General features: G+C 46.7%; 6 protein-coding genes across 6 annotated transcripts; 4 read left to right on the forward strand and 2 right to left on the reverse strand.

The window, feature by feature from the left end:
• Positions 1–116: 116 nt before the first annotated feature.
• Positions 117–2,221, forward strand: GLAREA_07663 (C6 transcription factor, putative; the record flags this gene model as incomplete). Its single annotated transcript, XM_008082350.1, has 3 exons — positions 117–473; positions 541–2,100; positions 2,150–2,221. 3 exons carry the CDS (start codon positions 117–119, stop codon positions 2,219–2,221), a joined length of 1,989 nt encoding a protein of 662 aa, XP_008080541.1.
• Positions 2,222–2,349: 128 nt separating this feature from the next.
• On the reverse strand, positions 2,350–3,482 carry GLAREA_07664 (uncharacterized protein; the record flags this gene model as incomplete). The annotated part of the gene is made up of 2 exons (XM_008082351.1): positions 2,350–2,892; positions 3,000–3,482. The coding sequence occupies 2 exons, from the start codon at positions 3,480–3,482 to the stop codon at positions 2,350–2,352; spliced, it is 1,026 nt and encodes a 341-aa protein (XP_008080542.1).
• Positions 3,483–3,975: 493 nt separating this feature from the next.
• GLAREA_07665 (Terpenoid synthase) lies at positions 3,976–5,139 on the forward strand (the record flags this gene model as incomplete). Its single annotated transcript, XM_008082352.1, has 2 exons — positions 3,976–4,926; positions 4,978–5,139. 2 exons carry the CDS (start codon positions 3,976–3,978, stop codon positions 5,137–5,139), a joined length of 1,113 nt encoding a protein of 370 aa, XP_008080543.1.
• A 1,582-nt stretch (positions 5,140–6,721) lies between these two features.
• On the forward strand, positions 6,722–7,465 carry GLAREA_07666 (uncharacterized protein; the record flags this gene model as incomplete). Its single annotated transcript, XM_008082353.1, has 2 exons — positions 6,722–7,364; positions 7,413–7,465. The coding sequence occupies 2 exons, from the start codon at positions 6,722–6,724 to the stop codon at positions 7,463–7,465; spliced, it is 696 nt and encodes a 231-aa protein (XP_008080544.1).
• Positions 7,466–7,849: 384 nt separating this feature from the next.
• Positions 7,850–9,402, reverse strand: GLAREA_07667 (MFS general substrate transporter; the record flags this gene model as incomplete). The annotated part of the gene is made up of 4 exons (XM_008082354.1): positions 7,850–8,263; positions 8,309–8,450; positions 8,505–8,975; positions 9,026–9,402. The coding sequence occupies 4 exons, from the start codon at positions 9,400–9,402 to the stop codon at positions 7,850–7,852; spliced, it is 1,404 nt and encodes a 467-aa protein (XP_008080545.1).
• A 1,297-nt stretch (positions 9,403–10,699) lies between these two features.
• GLAREA_07668 (uncharacterized protein) lies at positions 10,700–13,327 on the forward strand (the record flags this gene model as incomplete). Its single annotated transcript, XM_008082355.1, has 1 exon — positions 10,700–13,327. The coding sequence occupies one exon, from the start codon at positions 10,700–10,702 to the stop codon at positions 13,325–13,327; it is 2,628 nt and encodes an 875-aa protein (XP_008080546.1).
• Between the last annotated feature and the right edge of the window lie 5,373 nt (positions 13,328–18,700).

Consider the following 18,700-nt stretch of genomic DNA (forward strand, 5'->3'; position numbering starts at 1 on the left):
GATCATGTACCGTTTGCAGAAGACGTAAGCTCAAATGTAATCGTGAAGCGCCTTGCAGTAATTGCTTGCGGTCTCGAAATGCGGTTTGCATCTTTGAGACTCACCCTTCACCAGCGATGCCTGCTCTCAGCACAGCATTGCAAGACCCCCAAGGAACCACAGCTGTTTCACATACAAGTGCAGCATCGTTTACTTTGGCAAGCTCTGATCATCTCAAAACTCCTATCAGCCACTCCCCCAACGCCCATGTCGAAGGGCTTCAGAGCCGAATTCAACAACTTGAGGAGCAGCTATCCGAAGCCATCTCAGGGACGATGACTTCTCGGGCGACCACTACCATGGAAACAACAAGTTCCCGTCTCGGCGGAACATTCCACTTCAATCTAGAAGGTCGTACAACGGACACAGCGCAAGGTGTTTCCCGCAGTGTTATGCACAAGAAACGTATGTTTGGTCAGAGCCACTGGCTTAATGTGATATCACTAGTAAGGCCCAAGCACTGAACTTCTGATTCTATAGCATGGGTGTAATGAATCGTAGTTTCGTGACACCTGGGAGATGATCGACTGCCATCTCCAAGAGGAAACATCGAAAACTTTCTCAGGATTGCAAGAATGTAAATCCCTGGCTAGAGCCATAAAATTTGGTAGGTCACCACTGTGGCCCTTATTGCCTACGGTAGATCTGCCTTCGAAAGACATTTGTGATGAGCTTCTCGACTGCTACCTCCAGACAACGGAGTTGGTTTATAGGATACTACATGTTCCTACTTTCAGAAAGGAGTACGATGAACTTTGGATAGCGGGTCGTGAGACTCAAGGCACTTTTCGAGTCCAACTGAAGTTAGTCCTTGCCATCGGAGCTGCCACATACGACGATAAATTTTCCATGCGTACATCTGCCATCAAGTGGGTATACGAGGCACAAACTTGGTTAACAAGGCCGGAAGGCAAATCACACCTTGATGTAGGTCGCTTGCAGACCAGAATCTTACTATTGATCGCTCGAGAGATAGTAGATATTGGTGGTGACTCAACCTGGATCCTGTCTGGTGATTTATACAGAAGAGCCATGAACGCTGGGTTGCACCGCGATCCTTCTTCTCTACCAACAACAACGGTATTCGTAACTGAGATGCACCGTCGCTTGTGGAACTCGATTTTGGAAATCTGCATCCAGTCGAGCATGACTTGCGGAGGGCCACCGTTGATTTCGCTCGACGACTTCAACACTCAACCTCCTTCCAATCTAGACGATGACCAGTTAACAACTAATGAACCTATTCCAAAACCAGAAGAGGAAATGAGTCAAGTCTCTATCGCCATAGCGCTGCGGAAGACCTTTCCAATTCGTCTCGCAATTGCAAAGTTCCTCAACGACCTTCATTCCAATGGTACATACGAGGAAACTATCTGCCTTGATAAACAATTCAGAGCATGCTACAAGGTATTGTGTCGGACGGTTCAGGGTCCAAAATCGAACACTGGGTCCTCCACCGTTCAACCCGAGGTATATGTGGTGGAATTTGTAATGTCCCGGTACTTGTCATCCCTTCACACGCCCTTCTTCGGACGTAGCTTGTATGAGACTTCCTATGCATATTCTAGGAAGGCAGTGGTTGAGAATTCGCTCAAGATCTGGCGCGCATCCCAAACGTCTCCTCTTAATCGCCTCGCAGTCTGCGGCTCAGGATTCTATGAAACTGTCGCTTTCCAAGCCGCATTGCTCGTAGCCGTAGAAATCAGAACACAATTGCAAGAAGAAGAAAGCCTTGGGCCCGTATCTCTTCGACCAGATCTGGTTGCTGTCGTAGATAATGCAAGAACTTGGTGTCTACAGCGCATCAAATCCGGCGAAACCAACATTAAAGGCTATTTACTTATACACGTGGTCACCGCACAGATTGATGCACTTCGAAAAGGTGTAGACAGGAACGCAATGCCAAGCATATTGGTTCAAGCGACACAAGATGTTGAAGATGTTTGCTTGCCGATACTGGAGGAGATGGCGTCGCAGGCTCAGGTCGAAGAAAACGCGGATGGTCTAGCAGATATGAGTTTCGGTGCCTCGGTTAGGGGGACTGAGGATTGGGGTTTCATGGTAAGTCGGATGCGTACAGACCGTTTGCTGTTGCTTACAACATCATCAGATGTCAGATCCTATGTTCATTTCGGAGAATTCGAATCCATTGAGTTGGATGTTTGATGACGAGTTTCGGTAGTAAAATGAGATGAACAGCTTGTATCGTAAGTCTCAGTGGCACCTCATTGAGGCGAGTTAAGTATGGCAAACGATCTCACTAGTCATAACTATCTCCTGTAGTGAGCGAATGTAAATTAAGTGTCGGGATTAAGTTTGGATCTTTCGTCTCCGAGTACTATTTTCTTCCGCATCGTGGTTGCCTGTTATCGGGACAGCAGAGTCCATGGTATCGTTTCCATAGTCGGGCCCTCCAACAACCCATGTGTTGACGATCTCTTTGACCTCCTTAAGACCTTTAGCTTTCCCTTTGGCCTCTCCTACTCTTCTGACATAGCCCAAATACACGACAACTTCTGCGACCCCAACCAGCAAACTACCACCCATACTTAGCGCCAATCGAGCGGGTGTACTCCACCAACGAGCGACAACCCATAAGCCACCTGCACAAGCAACAATACTGATCAAGACATTAAATATCAATGCCATTTGTCTATCAACGTCGGCATATGTGACTTCGTCTTCAAGCTCTTTAGCTGAGCCTTGATTCGAGGAGAAGGCGAAAGCGGCTGACGAGGCAGGGAATTTCTGTGTAAATGTCTCCATTGGTGCTGGAGGATTCGTCATTCGTTCGTAGACGCGCAGTTCTTCTTCGCGACGCAGTCGTGCCATCAACGCTTTGTACTCAGATGTCTGCGAGGGAAAGGTATTAGCTTCACAGCAAAGTCAAATAATGCTGCCACGAGCGTGAAGTGCCAGTACAAAACAGCTGTTGAAGCAGAAATAGCATGTTGACTTACAGGCTCCCGCTTGGGGGGAGGTGGAGGTATATAAACTTTGGACCCTCGTAAGAGCTCTTCTAGTCTACCAAAGTCGGATCCTGTGTCCCTCATTTGCCTTGACAAATCTAATACCTGGCTGTGAGATATAGGATTTCCAACAGATGGGTTCGCCAGGGAAGGTTCCGTAGACTCGGCAGTGAGTTGCAGCCCATCTGTCACCGGTGTAGAGGGGGATCCGTCCAGCTGTGTCCTACCACTCTTTTGTGGTGGCTTCTCATCGTCGTTGTCGCATAAAGGCTCGTCCGCCGTGTTCTCGACCGGTGGTTTAGTCGGATTGTTATTGTCCTGGTGTGTAGTCCTTGCTAATATGTGTTGTCGATCCTCAACCTGCCGCAGCCCCTCCACCGTATTCTTGGTCATAGTCAAGAGCACCATTTCGTCGTTGTCGCTGATCCATAATGAAGATCCGTGGTCCAGGTTGCTGCTTGAATTTAGTGACATAACTTGTAAGCTCAGGCGTTTCGGGGGATCGTTTATCCGCACAAGGATAGCCTACCGCGGACGTTGATCCTAAACCGAAAAGTCGAGTCGGGATGATACGGCTTCTGTATTCTTATTTTCTGCCAGCAACTATTTCTTTTTGCTAGAAGCTCAATCAAATTTCACGACAGACGTTGTTCGGATAGCCCATTAAGTAGCTGGGTTACAGGCCATTTCATTTGGAGTTTGGGATATGCGAATTCAGCCCTCGAGTAGAGCTTCCGCTCTGTTGCGCAGTTCTTCGAAGTCGACATTACGGTTAGATTCAACATGTTCTAGATGTCAATTGCTCGCACAACGGCCCTCGTGGCCCCTACCAACCACCATATACCACCATCCAACTCGGCGGAGACAGTCATCATGGGCGCAGGCAGTTTCAGTGGCTTCGAACGTCTTCTCGAACGCGACAGCGCGGACGACACAGGAAGGAGGAACAAGTGTAGATCCTTTACGAATGGTCGCTAAGGAGATGAAGTTCTTGACGGGCAACATTCGACAGCTACTTGGTTCCGGGCACCCGTCTCTAGATACTGTTGCGAAATACTATACACAGGGGGAAGGAAAGCATGTTCGGCCACTCATTGTACTCCTCATGTCAAGGGCCACTTCCCTCACGCCCAAATCTCCCAGATATATTGGCCAAAACAGTTCAGTCGATATAGACAAAGCTATCTCTCCGATGTCTATCCTTTCAGACGTCAATCCTTCCTCGCCAACGAACAATCCCATCAGCCATACTCAGACCTCATATCCAACAACTGACAGCGACATTCTTCCCTCTCAGAGACGACTTGCCGAAATCACCGAGCTAATCCACACCGCCTCACTTCTTCATGACGATGTTATTGACCACTCAGTGTCGAGACGTGGCAACCCCTCAGCGAACCTCGAGTTTGGCAACAAAATGGCGGTTTTAGCGGGGGATTTCCTTCTTGGTCGTGCTTCAGTAGCTCTGGCGCGGCTACGGGACCCAGAAGTTACGGAGCTTTTGGCCACAGTTATTGCAAACTTGGTCGAGGGAGAGTTTATGCAACTGAAGAATACTGCTCGGGATGAAAAGAATCCCGTTTGGACTAAAGAAACCATAACTTATTACCTCCAAAAGACCTACCTCAAATCAGCTAGTCTGATATCAAAGTCAGCCCGTGCGGCAGCTTTGTTAGGAGGATCAGATACCGCAACGGTAGATGCTGCTTATCTTTATGGCAAGAATCTTGGATTGGCATTCCAACTCGTAGACGACATGCTGGATTACACAGTTACCGCAGAGGAATTAGGGAAGCCCGCAGGGGCAGATCTTGAATTGGGATTAGCGACAGCACCCTTACTATTCGCTTGGGAAAACAACAAAGAATTGGGAGCTTTGGTCGGGAGAAAATTTGAGAAGGAAGGTGATGTGGCGAGGGTAAGCAATGTCATGTGAAAACGCATATGCTTAATACTAACGAACGTCCAGGCTAGAGAACTCGTCCTACAAAGTAACGGACTCGAGCAAACGAGAGCTCTCGCAGAAGAATACGTCAACCAAGCGATTGCGTCGATCGAGATGTTCCCAGAGAGTGAAGCCAAAGCTGGCTTAATCGAAATGGCACATAAGACTTTGAAGCGGAGGAATTAATGTTTAAAAATGTCTTTCATGACTTGTACAACTCCCCTTAATCCACGCCGTGTGTTATCTGTACATTACTATATGGAATGCGATGCCTGTGTACATATTAGAATACTTGTACGATGTGGAAGAAGAAATACTCAAAAGATGAGACTGGGTAGAGGTTTAAAAATAGACAAGCGATACCACCACGTTCCAAATACTTCAGTAATGATTTACAGATGTTTTTTTTATTTACGTCTGTATTCGTAAACCAGCTCGAAGATGACAAGGAACCACTCTGTACTGGATTATCACAACAAACTTTGTTCTAAGGAGTGGCTCTAGGTTCGAGCGGAATTGGTCTCAATGGACAGACAGCAGAAAGTATCAAAAATTCGACAGGTTGATCCAGATTTGATCGGCTGTCAAAGGTTTGAGTCAACTCGTGGCGAGCAAAATCAAAAGTAGATTGGAGGCAGCAAGAATCGAACTCGCGACCTTTTCGAGACGTATTGACCTATTGGATCAATGCAAACGAAACATTATACCACTAAACCATGCCCCCTTCTGATTGGTTGAAGCATTATCAACAATTTTTGGTATATATTGTTGTTGTGTGAAAAAATTCCTGTTGTGGGTATCGGGCCCACTTGTGCGTTTTATCATTTTTGAACTACAGTACTTTACAATTCAACGTTCACTTCATGAGAACCTTTAGGGCGAGAACAGACCTTGGAGACTTTTCCTATCTCTTATGATCATTGTTAATGAATTACAGGAAAGACAAATATAAGAAAAATATATAGGTAGAGTGTAATTATCGTTTAAGCTTTAACTACTCGGGGGGGGGTTATAGTTTAGTTCTAATAAAAGTTACATTTATAGTACTAGGCTAGACACCAAAATAGTTTAGTATAATTACTTTCTATTTCGTTATATTAGAAATCTATTTAATACTACTAAAGTATATTATAATATAAAACTATAAGATAATAATTAGATAATATTAGAATAATGTAAAGGAGATAACCTCTTAAATATTAAAGTACTAGTTTAGTACGTATACTAGACGTTAACTCTTTTCGCTTAATTGCATATAGGTCCCTATATACTCTCAAGTAGTTAATTTGTTAGGTGTAACAGATATTTGTAAACCTGAGATGCTCAAGTCAGAAAAAGAAAGGAGAGCAAATAAACGAACACTATTGTTGTTGGAAAGAAAAGGTAGGTATAATGAGACCTTTTCTATAAGAGCAAAAGATCTGAGGTGATGTTCGGGCAATCATTATGATGAGAAGCTGGTCAAGGGCTTGTCTACATATGAAGAGCTACGATGAATTGAAGTAGCTGGATACCCTAATCCTAGTTTACGAAATCCACAACCATCACCTTCAACACTTCACCTTTACTCTTCAGTAGACGCATACAAGATACCCGGATGGCTTAAGAAAAAGTGAACGCTACGCAAAAGTATATATCTCAAGCAATACTTGTCCAAATTCAAACCACATCACGACCTCATTCTCGTTATACTTTCTAGCTTATTCGATCTATCTACAACACTCAATCCCTATCCGTCTATACTCACAATCAAGCAACAACCTCCAAAATGAACACACCTGAAGCCACCAGGGCACGACTTCTTGACTGTGTGCAGCAAACAATTACCAGAGGTGTTTATAACCTGAACTTCAAAAATGGCGCTTTCAAATCTCTTATTTCCCAAAGCATGCCACCCGCCCAATCACTCACAATTCTGTCAAAATCGGTTCTCACAACTGAAATAGAGATGGAAATTTGTTTCATCATGAGGGGAGCAGCACTCGAATTGTCAGAAGGGACATTTAGGATGGACGATCTCATGTTGTTCCTCAATGTTGCCGAGGCCCTCAACAATGCTTTCACTGAAGATGCGAGGAGCAGAGGAATGTATGTCGCTGACCCCATAATGCAAATTATTGGGGAGAATGGTGAAGTTACGGAGACGATGAGTTTCTCATATGACGGAAAAGTCACCAAGACGAGCGGTGGTGTTCCTGGCTTACCACCAGATGCTCCTGTTGGATACTCTTCGTGGGGGATGCGCGAACTTGAAAAATTCTCCAAGGCCAGGAAAAATTTAGGCGGTAAGAAGACTTCTGGAAAAGGTGACAAGAGGGGTAGACAAAAGGGGACGGAGAAGGTGCAGCCGGGAACGGATGGGGTCGTTGGAGATGCCAGTAAGGCGCCTGAGAAGAAGACTAAGAAAGATAGTAAGCCGTACTTGCCAACAAAACCATTCCTTACTAATTTGCTACTAGCTTCTGAATTCGGTGGTGGCTTCAGCAAAAATCTTCGGGGAGCTTTCATTTGATACTAGACTCGGTGCATTCGGCGGCGCAACCTGATACAAATGGGCCACGGCCTGATGATGGAAAGTGAGATTTAAATCGAAGAACAGCCGGACTTCAGGTGATGTGAGTTAACTGAAGCCCCAGGAACCGCATTATCTAACTTGGTAGTATCATGTGATATACGCGGTGTTTCCGGCATAAAACTATCATGGGATTATCATCTCATGCACCGGTCATAATCCATTCAATGATGGAGAGCAATTGACAGAGAATGGAAGGTTAATAGAGAGGATATTATAGCCTGATAAACCTTGCAATTGAATAAACAATATCTGGCTCTTTCTCTCTATTTACAGCTGAAGTTGTGTCTGTCTTGCAATATAACCAACCATAGGATAGTAAGGCTATGTGCCTGGATTTTGTGCCAACTCCGAATTATCCTCATTTCGCCTTCTTTCCTCCGCCGTATCATCGTGAGTCTTATGGTTCACAAAAACAGCTAACATTCCAAGGTCATAGATGACTTTGCATGTTCCTGCTGCGACAAATGCGACCCAGAAAAGCTGATGCCCAGCCAGAATACCAGTAATGAGGGGACCGAGACTCTGAGAAGCAGTTTTGACGACATTTATCACACCCATTACAGCTGTCCTTTCATGAGGCAGAACTACTGCGGCAAGAAATGCAGAACGCGGAGCAATATCCATGGACTGAATACATGAGCGTAAGATGATGAACGTCATAGCAACAGTCAGAGATGATGGGATAGGAATCAAGGCCAGCAGGATTGCTCCTGGAAGATGTGTGAACACCATAGTCTGTGAGAAGTTAGTCTGAGGTTGAAGTATGATGGGTATACAAACCTTAATATTACCAATTCTCTTTGCAATCGAGGAGGCAAGAAGCATAGAGATGGCGGCTATGATACTCGTCACGAAGAATAGTGAGCCAAGTTTGCCGCCTTCCAGACCGAATTTGTCTTTGAAGAAGAATGTAACCCAAGACCTAAGTTGTTAGTTAGGAGCATTTATCAACAACATGAGTATTCTTAACACGTACAATGGCGCTAATCCTGAAGCAAACGAATCTAATGCAAAAAGTATGCATAAATTGACCACAATCGCCCGACTTTCTTTGCTCACAGCGGGTAATTTGGAGCGAATGTAGCTCTTCTTAGGTGCCACATCTTCGGCTCCATCCCCTAATAGAGGTGCAGTTTCTGAGTCCTGTATCCGGTTATTGGGTTCTTTGGTGGCTTCAATCACCTTTCCCAAAGACAAGGCCAGGCAAAATTTGATTATTCCCAAAATTGCATAAGCATAGAACAGGGTTCTGTAGGTCTTGATGATATCCCAACCTTTTGTTCTCGTCATATAAGTAATCGACAATCCTGAAGACGCCATCCCAAGTGCCGTCCCCGCAGTTCCTATAAGGGAGTACCAAGCGTAGATATCCCCGCGATTAGCAGCTGGAGTAAGGTGCGCCAAGGTCGACTCCTCGATTGCTCGAAATGGACCAATCTCATTACCACTATAACACAATTAGCCCAGCCATCTGCGACTCTTTCGCCCAAAACTCACCTTGGACTGATAACTCCAAAGATGGCAGCTAGTAGTAAAACCCAATAGTTCCCCGAAAGAGCGAACACCACTCCACTAGCTGCCATCAAAGCTGCGCCTGCAGCGAGTATAGCTTTCCTTCCGAGCCCATCTGCAAACATCGTCAAGACAAAGCTTATTCCCACATCCCCAATCAGCGTGAGGGTCATGAACAGCCCAATCCGCGGCCTCGAGATACCCAAAGCTTGGAGATAGTCTACCAGTACGAGCGTCGAACCACCGTATGCGAATAGACGGACGAATCGCTGGACACATAGCAGCTTGGTGTTGTGGTTCGAGATCCATAATGAAACGAGCCCGACCTCCTCCAGAGCCGTGTGCATGTATTTCGTTGCCATTGCGCACCGACAATTGATCTTGGACGCTCGCAGGTCAGGTCGAGGGGAGTGGAATATGTTTCCAGCCTCCCTTTTGGAGATATTTGATGGAACACCGGTCCATAAAGAAACAGGTTTCGTAGAGACGTCTTTAGCTCGTCGTGATAGGCGTCGACATTCGGTCGCGCGTGCTTACGCGTACTAGAAAATTCGCGCCACCTCGAGCTTTTCACTCAGCATACGGAAGGGTCGACAGTCGCGATTCATTGTTATGGGCAGCTGCATGTTTTGTTCAAGATATATCGGTATGCTGGAGAGTGGTAAGTTTGTGTCGGGATCCGTAACCCCGACGACCTTTCTTTCCAACGGCAATGGCCAAAATGCCTGGAAGTGGCAGTTGACATAAGTTTTTGGTCGATTAATTTAACGTAACATCTTATACTTTATTGATTAGTTCAAGTAAACAGTACCTTTGTTAGGTTTTACTTCCGAATTTATTTATTGATGCGAGGAGAGCATGATTGAATTGAGACAACTATTCGATGTTCACATACAAAAGTCATGTCCATCGTGGGCCGAGGTCATTCTTTTCACATCTTCCAATTATACACTCCAAATAAATTTTCGAATCGATGAAAGTCTATTAGGCGGAGCCTAGTCTTTAACGTGGCTTCTATGCATTCTGGCACTTCCATTGATTGCCTGATGCCCTAGAAATCTTTTAAGACGGCATGGGAAGCTCGTGTCACACAAGATCTTTTCCATCTGCTCAAAAGTCTCTTCATGTTCAATATTGTGACCCTTATCTACTTGATTGATACCATCTTGGTCTTCTGGATGTGCCTTGACGCGGTAGGAATGGGTATCACCAATCCTACTAAGGCTTTATTATATTCGCGGATGACAGTAAAGTTATCTACGATACAATTGAAAACTCCGTAGCATAGAAGTTCAAAGAATCGCCAAACTGAAACTCCTATGAGATGAGAGACATCCGAACCTGATTTCAGTCAATTTTCATTTACGATTCGGGTTCGGCCTTGGAAACATTCCCGAATTTCTTTGTTGTATGCATGAAAGAGTGCTAGCTGCATGTTGTTGCCACCACTACCTGTCCGAATCCGCATTGAGGTATTTCTAGGATGCTTCCTTTGTCTAGATGGCTGGAAACGATTCAGTGAAAGCTTCCAAGCATTGAACTTTTCCTTTTGATGAGATTGCCCTCCAAACCCAAAAGATTTCTCAACAATTATCATACTTGAGTTCCCCCATAACTCAGGATTAGCAAAGGTATAAGCGTCGCCATTCGAATTCAAAAATGCCAGCAAGCACACGAGCCACTCGTTCTACAGCAAATTCAGCGACCTCAAGGCCAAGGACTCCTGATGAGCAATCTCTACAAAGCCCAACAATCATGCCACCCAGCAAAAAAACCAAGCTCAAGGACAGCGGCACACAAACCAAGAGGTCGAAGCCTAACGCAATACCAAGTACAGAGAGACGAACGAAAAAGCCAAAGAACGAAGCTCATGACGCGAAGAGCAAGCCCAAGAGCAGCGTCAGCCAGGACACCTCAGATAAAGTCATGGTCTTAAAACGACCTGGAAAACAACCATCTTCTTCATCAGGACTTTACGGTGGTGACGAAGATAGTGGAGAGTCTCAAGATGATTCTCAACTTTCCCTTCCAGAAAGTACTAAGAACAAAGAGAAAGCAGCTGAATTCATATCCCCGAAACTCTTCAAACGGGCCAAAGCTGTCTCCTGGGATTCGGCTGCTTCTAATATGACCGGTAAAACCGGTCCAGTCACTGAGACTATTGTACAGGCTGGGAGGAAACGAAAAAGGAATGTTTTGAAAGATGTTTCACTCAAAAAGAAGAAACAAGGTGCTGAGACGAAGCGGAACCGATGGGGCGAGACTCTCAGTGAAGAAGAGGAGAGGGAGAAAGAAGAAGACGGTGATGAGCTATCTCCTTCACTGAACCCTTCGCCTACTACTCTCGAAATGTTGATTCGAGGAGTCAAGCGAAAGGTCAATAAAGCATTTGTGAGGTCTCCCAAAAGTACGATAGGGCCACGGCGCTCTATCGATGGAGAGAAAGACTTCAGCTTGTACGGCTTTCCTCCCACGCCAGGTGTATCAAGAAGCATCGAAGTCGCGAGTTGGCCTCCTATAACTCTAAGTGCGGAAGAAGTCAAGGTTCTCTTTGAACAACTATGTCAAGACTGTCACTTCGTGAAGGCTTCCTTGACTTGGATTCCATGGGGGTCAGTTGACAGCGAAAAACGAACCATATCATGGACGTATCCTTTGTCTGACGATGACAAAATTTCGTCCCATCCAAATCCGCCTGTGCAGGAAGCCGGAAAAAGAAGAGGTTCATCAAGTACTCCAGAATCTCTAGGCTTTGGATCCCTCTATCGTGATTTCTACGAGACCATTGATGCCTTGGATTTACACCTCACCTTTACATTGACGAAGAATGGTGAACCATATGTGGTATCGGAGATAGGCCTGAATCCTCTCGAACGAAGAGTAGGGCCCCGTGGCGAAACAGTAGTAAGCTGGCGGGAAAGATACAAGCACGATTGGGACATGGATGATGACGGGAACTACCATGCAAGAGAGAGAGACAATAAGTCCTTCGCGATAATCGCCGAGTCAAAATATGTGCCCCTTGGCTCACGGGATGGAGTGGCAAGCGAGCTGTTTTCGAGTGGCTCTAAACATAAAGATGCTAGAATGAGTTCATTGTCGCCCGGGAAAGGGAGAGACAAGAGAAGAGTTTCAAATGACCTTTCACTTTCAGAGGCACAAGAATATGATTCAGAGGAATCTTTCCACGCCTCTAAAACCAGGAGACGACAATCACTTTCCAGTAACCCAATGTCACCTCGCGCTCGTCTACCATCAAAGCCGGCAAAACAGCAGCTGAATTCCCCTTCTGTTCTTGCACAGAAAGATGGAACAGAGCAAGACTCAGACGACGATGAACGTGCAGCAGACCCAGAGCTATACAGAAGACTTCAAGAAAGACTGAAGGAATTGTCCGTTGGCGCTCCAATGATCTGCTGGACGCCGCGACTATTCATGAAAGAGGATGGAACTCGCCGATCCCTCAAGGAACGTCTAGAATTACAAATCATATACCGTGAGGCAGAGGCAAAAGACCGTGAGGAAGAAGCCATGAAGACCCGTACTATTAGGACAAGAAATCTGAGTTTTGACGAACAAGAAGATACGAGCTTTGGAGATCCATCAAAAGGTTGGTTCAAAGAGATTGTAGCCACGCCTATGAGCATAAGCCACGAAGAAGCCGAGAAAAGACTCAACTATCTTGCAGGAATGGGCTCACCAATCTGGGCCAAACCAGCTGCGAGACGAAATAGCTGGGTACGAAAGTATGAAATATTCGATCCAGCGTCTCGTCCTCATGGCATTTGTAATTGCCCTCCAAAGAAAGCGTCAATCTTCCCTGTGTGGTCAAAACTCCAAGTCTCAGGGAAAGATCCAAAGTCTCCCATGAGATCAGGTGCAATTTTGGAGCTTAGAGGTCAATGCCGCACTTGTGGCAAGCTGATTTCGAAGACGGATTCAAGGGGTATAGGAGAGAAGAATGCTCCTACTGGTGAGCCAGGGCAAGATATGGTAGAACACGATGAAGCAATTGTAGCTACGAATGGCCGTCATCATGTCCACTTTGCAAATCAGGGGGTAGAGGAAGACGACAGATGGATCTTAGGAGCGCCTCCACCGCTTAAAAATGGGGTAAAAGCAGGCTCAAGCAAGAATAGGAAACGTAACCCCGCCGCCAAGAAAAAGTCCAAAAAAAGAGCTGCTGTTACTAATAAGAAAGCCATTTCAACGGATTCCCAGTCGAAGATCGCACCCAAGACGCAAGAGGCAAAGAAAAGGAAGAAGCCAGCAAAGAAAGTGGTGTAAGTGTGGACAATAACCGCTCAGACGGCTCGTTTAATTTGAGAGAAATACTGTTGGGACAATTTACTCCGAATCGCAGAGCAGGAACGCCGAAGTAGTTTCAGGAGTGGGATTTGGAGACTGTGGTTGGGAAAACCGCGCTAGGTGACGGAAATGTCAAAATGTCGTTCTGGCCTTGTGTTAGCGCTTTCAATGCCGGCAGTTATGTTTGATAATGTTAAACATGGTTTACTTACTGCCAGCGTTGACCCTCTGGATCTGGTAATTTGATCATATGTAGCAAATGCTGTTGTATTGTGAGTACGTCTGCCGCCTTTGACAGGTGCATAGATTCTTGCAGTACCTAGAGCAGAAGTTAGTAACTGGCTATGGATATAAGCAGAGAAGCTGGAGAGTTTCAAAAGCTTGGAATATCCAGCAGTAACCAGTGCGAATTGCTGCTAGCAACAAGTCATTGACCCAACTGGACCTCGGCAGTAACAAGAAGATATATCTCGCTTAATCAGTCTCAATTGAGGTTTTATTGAGACCGACTTCGAATCACGCCAAACTCCGATTCTGTGAGAACGATCTATCCTATATCTCGGCGTTCGCATTTAGCGTTTTACGATAGGTGGAATAACAAGAGAGCACTGCGCCTTTTCTTTGAGGCTTGAGTTGAGACAAGCCATGAGATGACGGAGTGAGCGAAAAGGCGCCGTTTGATGTAACACATTACATTGGCAATGTTTACGAATCTGGGGAAGTACATATACGCCACTGAATGTGCCATACGTGAGGGGTGCGTCCTGTTTCCGTGAGTCAAAGTCGAATAACTTCCCGAGAGGACGCGCTTCGAATTCCTCGTTGCTTCAGGTCGATGACTTCAAAAACTGAAAGCCCTCACCTACTCCTCCCCTTTGACATACGCAAATATTGCCACCTACGTTCTCGAATTTCTTCCTCAGTGACGATTTTGAGCGCCCCCACATTGCATGTCTGTAGCCACTGGCTTAGGACAATCTCCACCATCCCCATGTCTTCCCCACAAAATCCCACGATGCCGCTTAACCTAGATCAACGGAAAGCCCATGTAACTTTGATCGATTTGATCAGAAGGGAAGAGGCATATTGGGTGTAACCATCGTCGGATCTATTCAACCTATGGAAACTCACCAATATGCTTTGCAGGTGTACCAGAGAAATGGGTCGCTTGAGGATGGAGGGGTCTTTGCTGACGCCACGGGTAAAGTTGATGCTCCGTGAGGGGTATCGTACGTGCTGTACGAGTATGCAAGTAAGGTTGACAGAAAGGGCTCAGAAATAGAAGCTTGACTTGAGTCAATATTAATTAATTTGGCCGACGATACCATCGGTGGCAAGCGTGGAAATATATTGTCAGTTGAATAATATAAAGAGCGGGGTCCACTCAAGATATTAGACTACTTATTCATCGAATTTCGCGGATCCCATGTGGTGTCTCGATCCCGCGGGATGTTGTGTTCTCGCACTTTCAATCTCCAAATCATGTAAACTGCGAGAGACAATTCGAGTGCTGTCCCAACAATCACTAGATGACATACGTCTTGACTGTGAAATTCCAAGTCCTTCAAGACCAGGAGATACTTGTGCGCGGCAGCTAATCGGGACGTGGCAGACATTACCTTGCCCACAATAATCTGGACGAATAAACAGCTAACCAATTGTCGACTGGAAAAGGCTCTATACATCTACTGATGCACGAAAGCGCAAAAGCAGTAAATTTGCGACCGAAACGAAGGGAAGGTAATGTCAGGACCGGGCAAGCAGCTAGGTAGCTGGGCTGATGTAGTAACGAGCCCCATTCTTCAACTGGAGCGGATGAACCCCGAAAAGCTGAATGGTCTCGACTCCTTAACGTATCTTGCTTGTTTCAAAGCAGAAAACATTGCTCCATGTATGAAAAATTCGAATAGGAAAGAATACATCGTGGCTGAGCTTGCCGCTGCATGCGATTGAAATTATGATCGTTGTCCGAAGCAGCGAAGCCAGCATTGTCGGGACGGTGGTGGAAGCGGTCTCGCTTTCCCGAGACACAAGACGGCATATCGGAGCCAGACCGGATCGAAGACAAATGCTGTGAGAGCGGGAGGTCATCAGCCACGCATGTGTATCTTGCAGCTTCTGCGCGGAAGTCTGGTGATGGGCCTCTTCGTTACCAAAATCCGCAGAGACAGCGTGGGGAAGAAGACGCTGTGCTAGGTTGGGCGGAACCCAAAGACCGCCCGTTTCATGAATCAGGAACCAGAGCCTTGCATGGAATACGACAGAGTTATAGCTTTTGAGGCTCTACATTGACCGACCTGTCCACGATTTGACTCGGGCGAAGAATCTGCACAGCTAGGAGACTCATCGTGGCATGTTGTTAACAATAGATAAGAAAGTGGGGCACTAACCCCCACACTACATAACAAAATGTTTGTAAGTTTCAATCATACTCTTGGGAAAACTCTGTATACTTTCTGGGATGTGTGTTGTATCGAGTCGTACCGAGGAAATCTGCCAGTGTGAATGACCATATATTTGTAAAGACATGGCCAGTTCTCAGGGACTGGAAGGTTGTATTGGGTACCACTACATATGGTTACAAAATGAGGGGAGACTCGGGAAAAGCATTGTCGGCAGTAGTGGCATGTTGACCGCATGGTTTGCGGAATAGGTTATGCCCGTTATGTAAAAAGCGACCACTTGAAGGTGTTGTACTTTGCTAAAGTTGCATTGAGATTGGTACAGCGAGGCCTGGCCATCTCGTGACAGTTGCAAACCTGGTTTATGCTTTATGGAGCATTTAGAGCTGACGCGTGAGATTCGATATCAGATCTGGGTCCTCTGTCATTGCTTATACCACGAAAGGGCATCTTCGAATGCAGTATGGTGCGTCGGAGAGGTGTCGTGTAATACTGCTCCTTACTAGGGGGTAATGCCATATGACTGCTGTAGCACGAACTCGTCTTGAAACGGGGCACCAGACTGCATTCCCCGACCGCCTTTTAATCTCCCTTTGTGTTTGCTTTTCTGCTGGCCTTCGGGTTTTGCCATATCTCACCGAAGTGATGTTTGGTCGTTGGGATTCAAGGATTGAAATCTCCTCCCTCTGCCAAACCCCCACGCTCTTCACGCTTTGACGCCCGGGAATCTGTTCGGATTTCCTTAGCCAAAGGCTTCCAGTTTCCCAGGAGCCACAGTCCTGGATTGTCTAATCCGCAAGAAGTATGATCAGCGGACCCGCGGCTGACCTGCCCCAGTATCGATGATCGCTATCTGTTGGAAAGCAGTGAATAAACCAGGATGGGAAGGTCGAGTGACTGCAGGGCAGGGGAGCCAAAGGGGGAAAATAAGCGGAACTAGAGGGGAGAACGGTTGGCCCTTTGAAGATGTGATATGTACCGTCTATCGAAATCATGTCAGCAATAGCATCATCGATTCGCCGTTTGGACTGGCTTCACAGAGGCTCGGACAGGGCGAGCGTCGCAAACGGATGGCGTTGCAAGGGCTCAGAGCTCTGATCAACAGCACCAGAACCCAAGCGGAAAATATGAGGAAGAAACCTGCGTAGCCAGACCTGAACGGGACTCCATGGACAAGAGCGGTATGGTCGGCCAAGGTATCCCCAGACTTCCTTGGACAAATGATTGTGAATGCGGAGGATTTGGAGTGGTCGAAAAGCTCGGGAAAAGCACGGAGAACAAGCGAGAGAAGAAGGAAGCTGTGGAGGAAGACCGTTTAGCGAATGATAGGGGGAGCCCTCGAGCACCCAGCAGCACCTGCCACACCAACAGGGAATGGTAGCGTGGTTGACCCCGCGAAGTGCATCCAGTGGTCGAGTCGACCTCTCTATTCGGCGACTGGAGCATCACAGGTCATCAATGGCATCAGCCGACTTCACATTCTTTTGCACTGCTACGCAACTCACCGCAATGCTCGCCGTCAATTGCTCAGCATTGCTCGACCTGCTCAGCTCCTCCCCCTCTGGACACCAAGTCCGATGTATCTCGACTTTTGCTGGCAACTTCCCAAACAGGCCTGACCAAGGCCTGTTTGATTTACAGCAGAGCACAGCACAACACACACGACCGATCGCCAATACCACCTCTGCATGCTCCACAGCTAACACGAAGCACACAATACGCACGTCTCCATGTGCCTGGCTAAGTCTGGGTGCAAAGGACGGGGAGAGCGGCACGTAACTCAGCAAAGGTTGCGACGCGGTGAGATGAGATGAGCTTGGAGCCTCTTATTTTGCTTTTCGAAACAACCATCTGCGTACGGTAGAGCCTTGCTGTATTGTTCCAGCTGTTTGGGAACAAGCAAATAACCCTAGCAAGAGATTAGAGAATCGTTGTCTCTGGGCCTGTGAGAGACCCTGCTTAAGCCAAAGCAACATTGCAGGACGCCACAACGAAGCCACCACAACTGTGTATTCAGATAGTCGGTGAGGTCATCAGATTGCATGATTTACGGCGGCTGTTTATGAGATGAAGATGTACTTGAGATTGAGGTTGGGACGGGAGCACATGCAAATAGGATACTCAACGACGGGCAGCAGGATTTCAAGGAAGCCTGATTACTTTCCTCGCCAACAAGCGACGTCCGCCGACGGCAATGGCAGTAATCACGCTGGAGAATGGTCCTTTTGCAGTGCTGTTTGTCACAGTTTTCCAACTTCCATCAATTGGATTAATGCGGCAGTTGGTGAGGTAGCCACAAGACGTTGGCGAATCTCACGATCCTCGCCTAGTAAAACATCGAAGCCAGCTCGCTCTTACACCATCATGTCTTACACGCTGCAAACTCTATGAGACTAAAGTTGCCCGAGACGCCCCTTGGCTCTTCGACATAGACACAAAAGTTGCAAGGTCCGCCAGTCTGCAAGCCGAGCCACGAGGCCTGCCCGGTCAGTCTGTCATGCAACAAAAGTCCCACCCCCACACTAACAATCCGTAGGGCCAAGACCTTGAAAAAAGTCAGAAGTGCTGTACGGTATACCCTTTGGGGATGAGATAATATCTATTTCGGACTAAGCAATGTACTAAGCAGCTGTATTCCATGTACTCGTACTCACTCAGCCCATGCCCAAGACAGAGATCCCTTCCTGTCAGGCACAGCGAATCACCACCGTACCCGCCGTCGGAGTGGTCGCCTACGCCACTGTCCCAGGAACGGCGAAATAGTATTTAATCCAAGCCTCGTCCGGGTTCATTAGGAAAGTACGCATCTTGATTCTTAAGACATATTTCAGCTCACTTGTTCCTTTTCATCACGTACCGTCGGCTCCAAATTAGCTCCGGGCACTATCCTCAGTGAATTGCACCGGACTGACTACTAAACGAACTAGTCCACTCAGTTGGCTATATTATT

Source organism: Glarea lozoyensis (genome assembly GCF_000409485.1).
Source record: "Glarea lozoyensis ATCC 20868 chromosome Unknown GLAREA16, whole genome shotgun sequence".
In the NCBI taxonomy this organism is placed as follows: domain Eukaryota; kingdom Fungi; phylum Ascomycota; class Leotiomycetes; order Helotiales; family Helotiaceae; genus Glarea; species Glarea lozoyensis.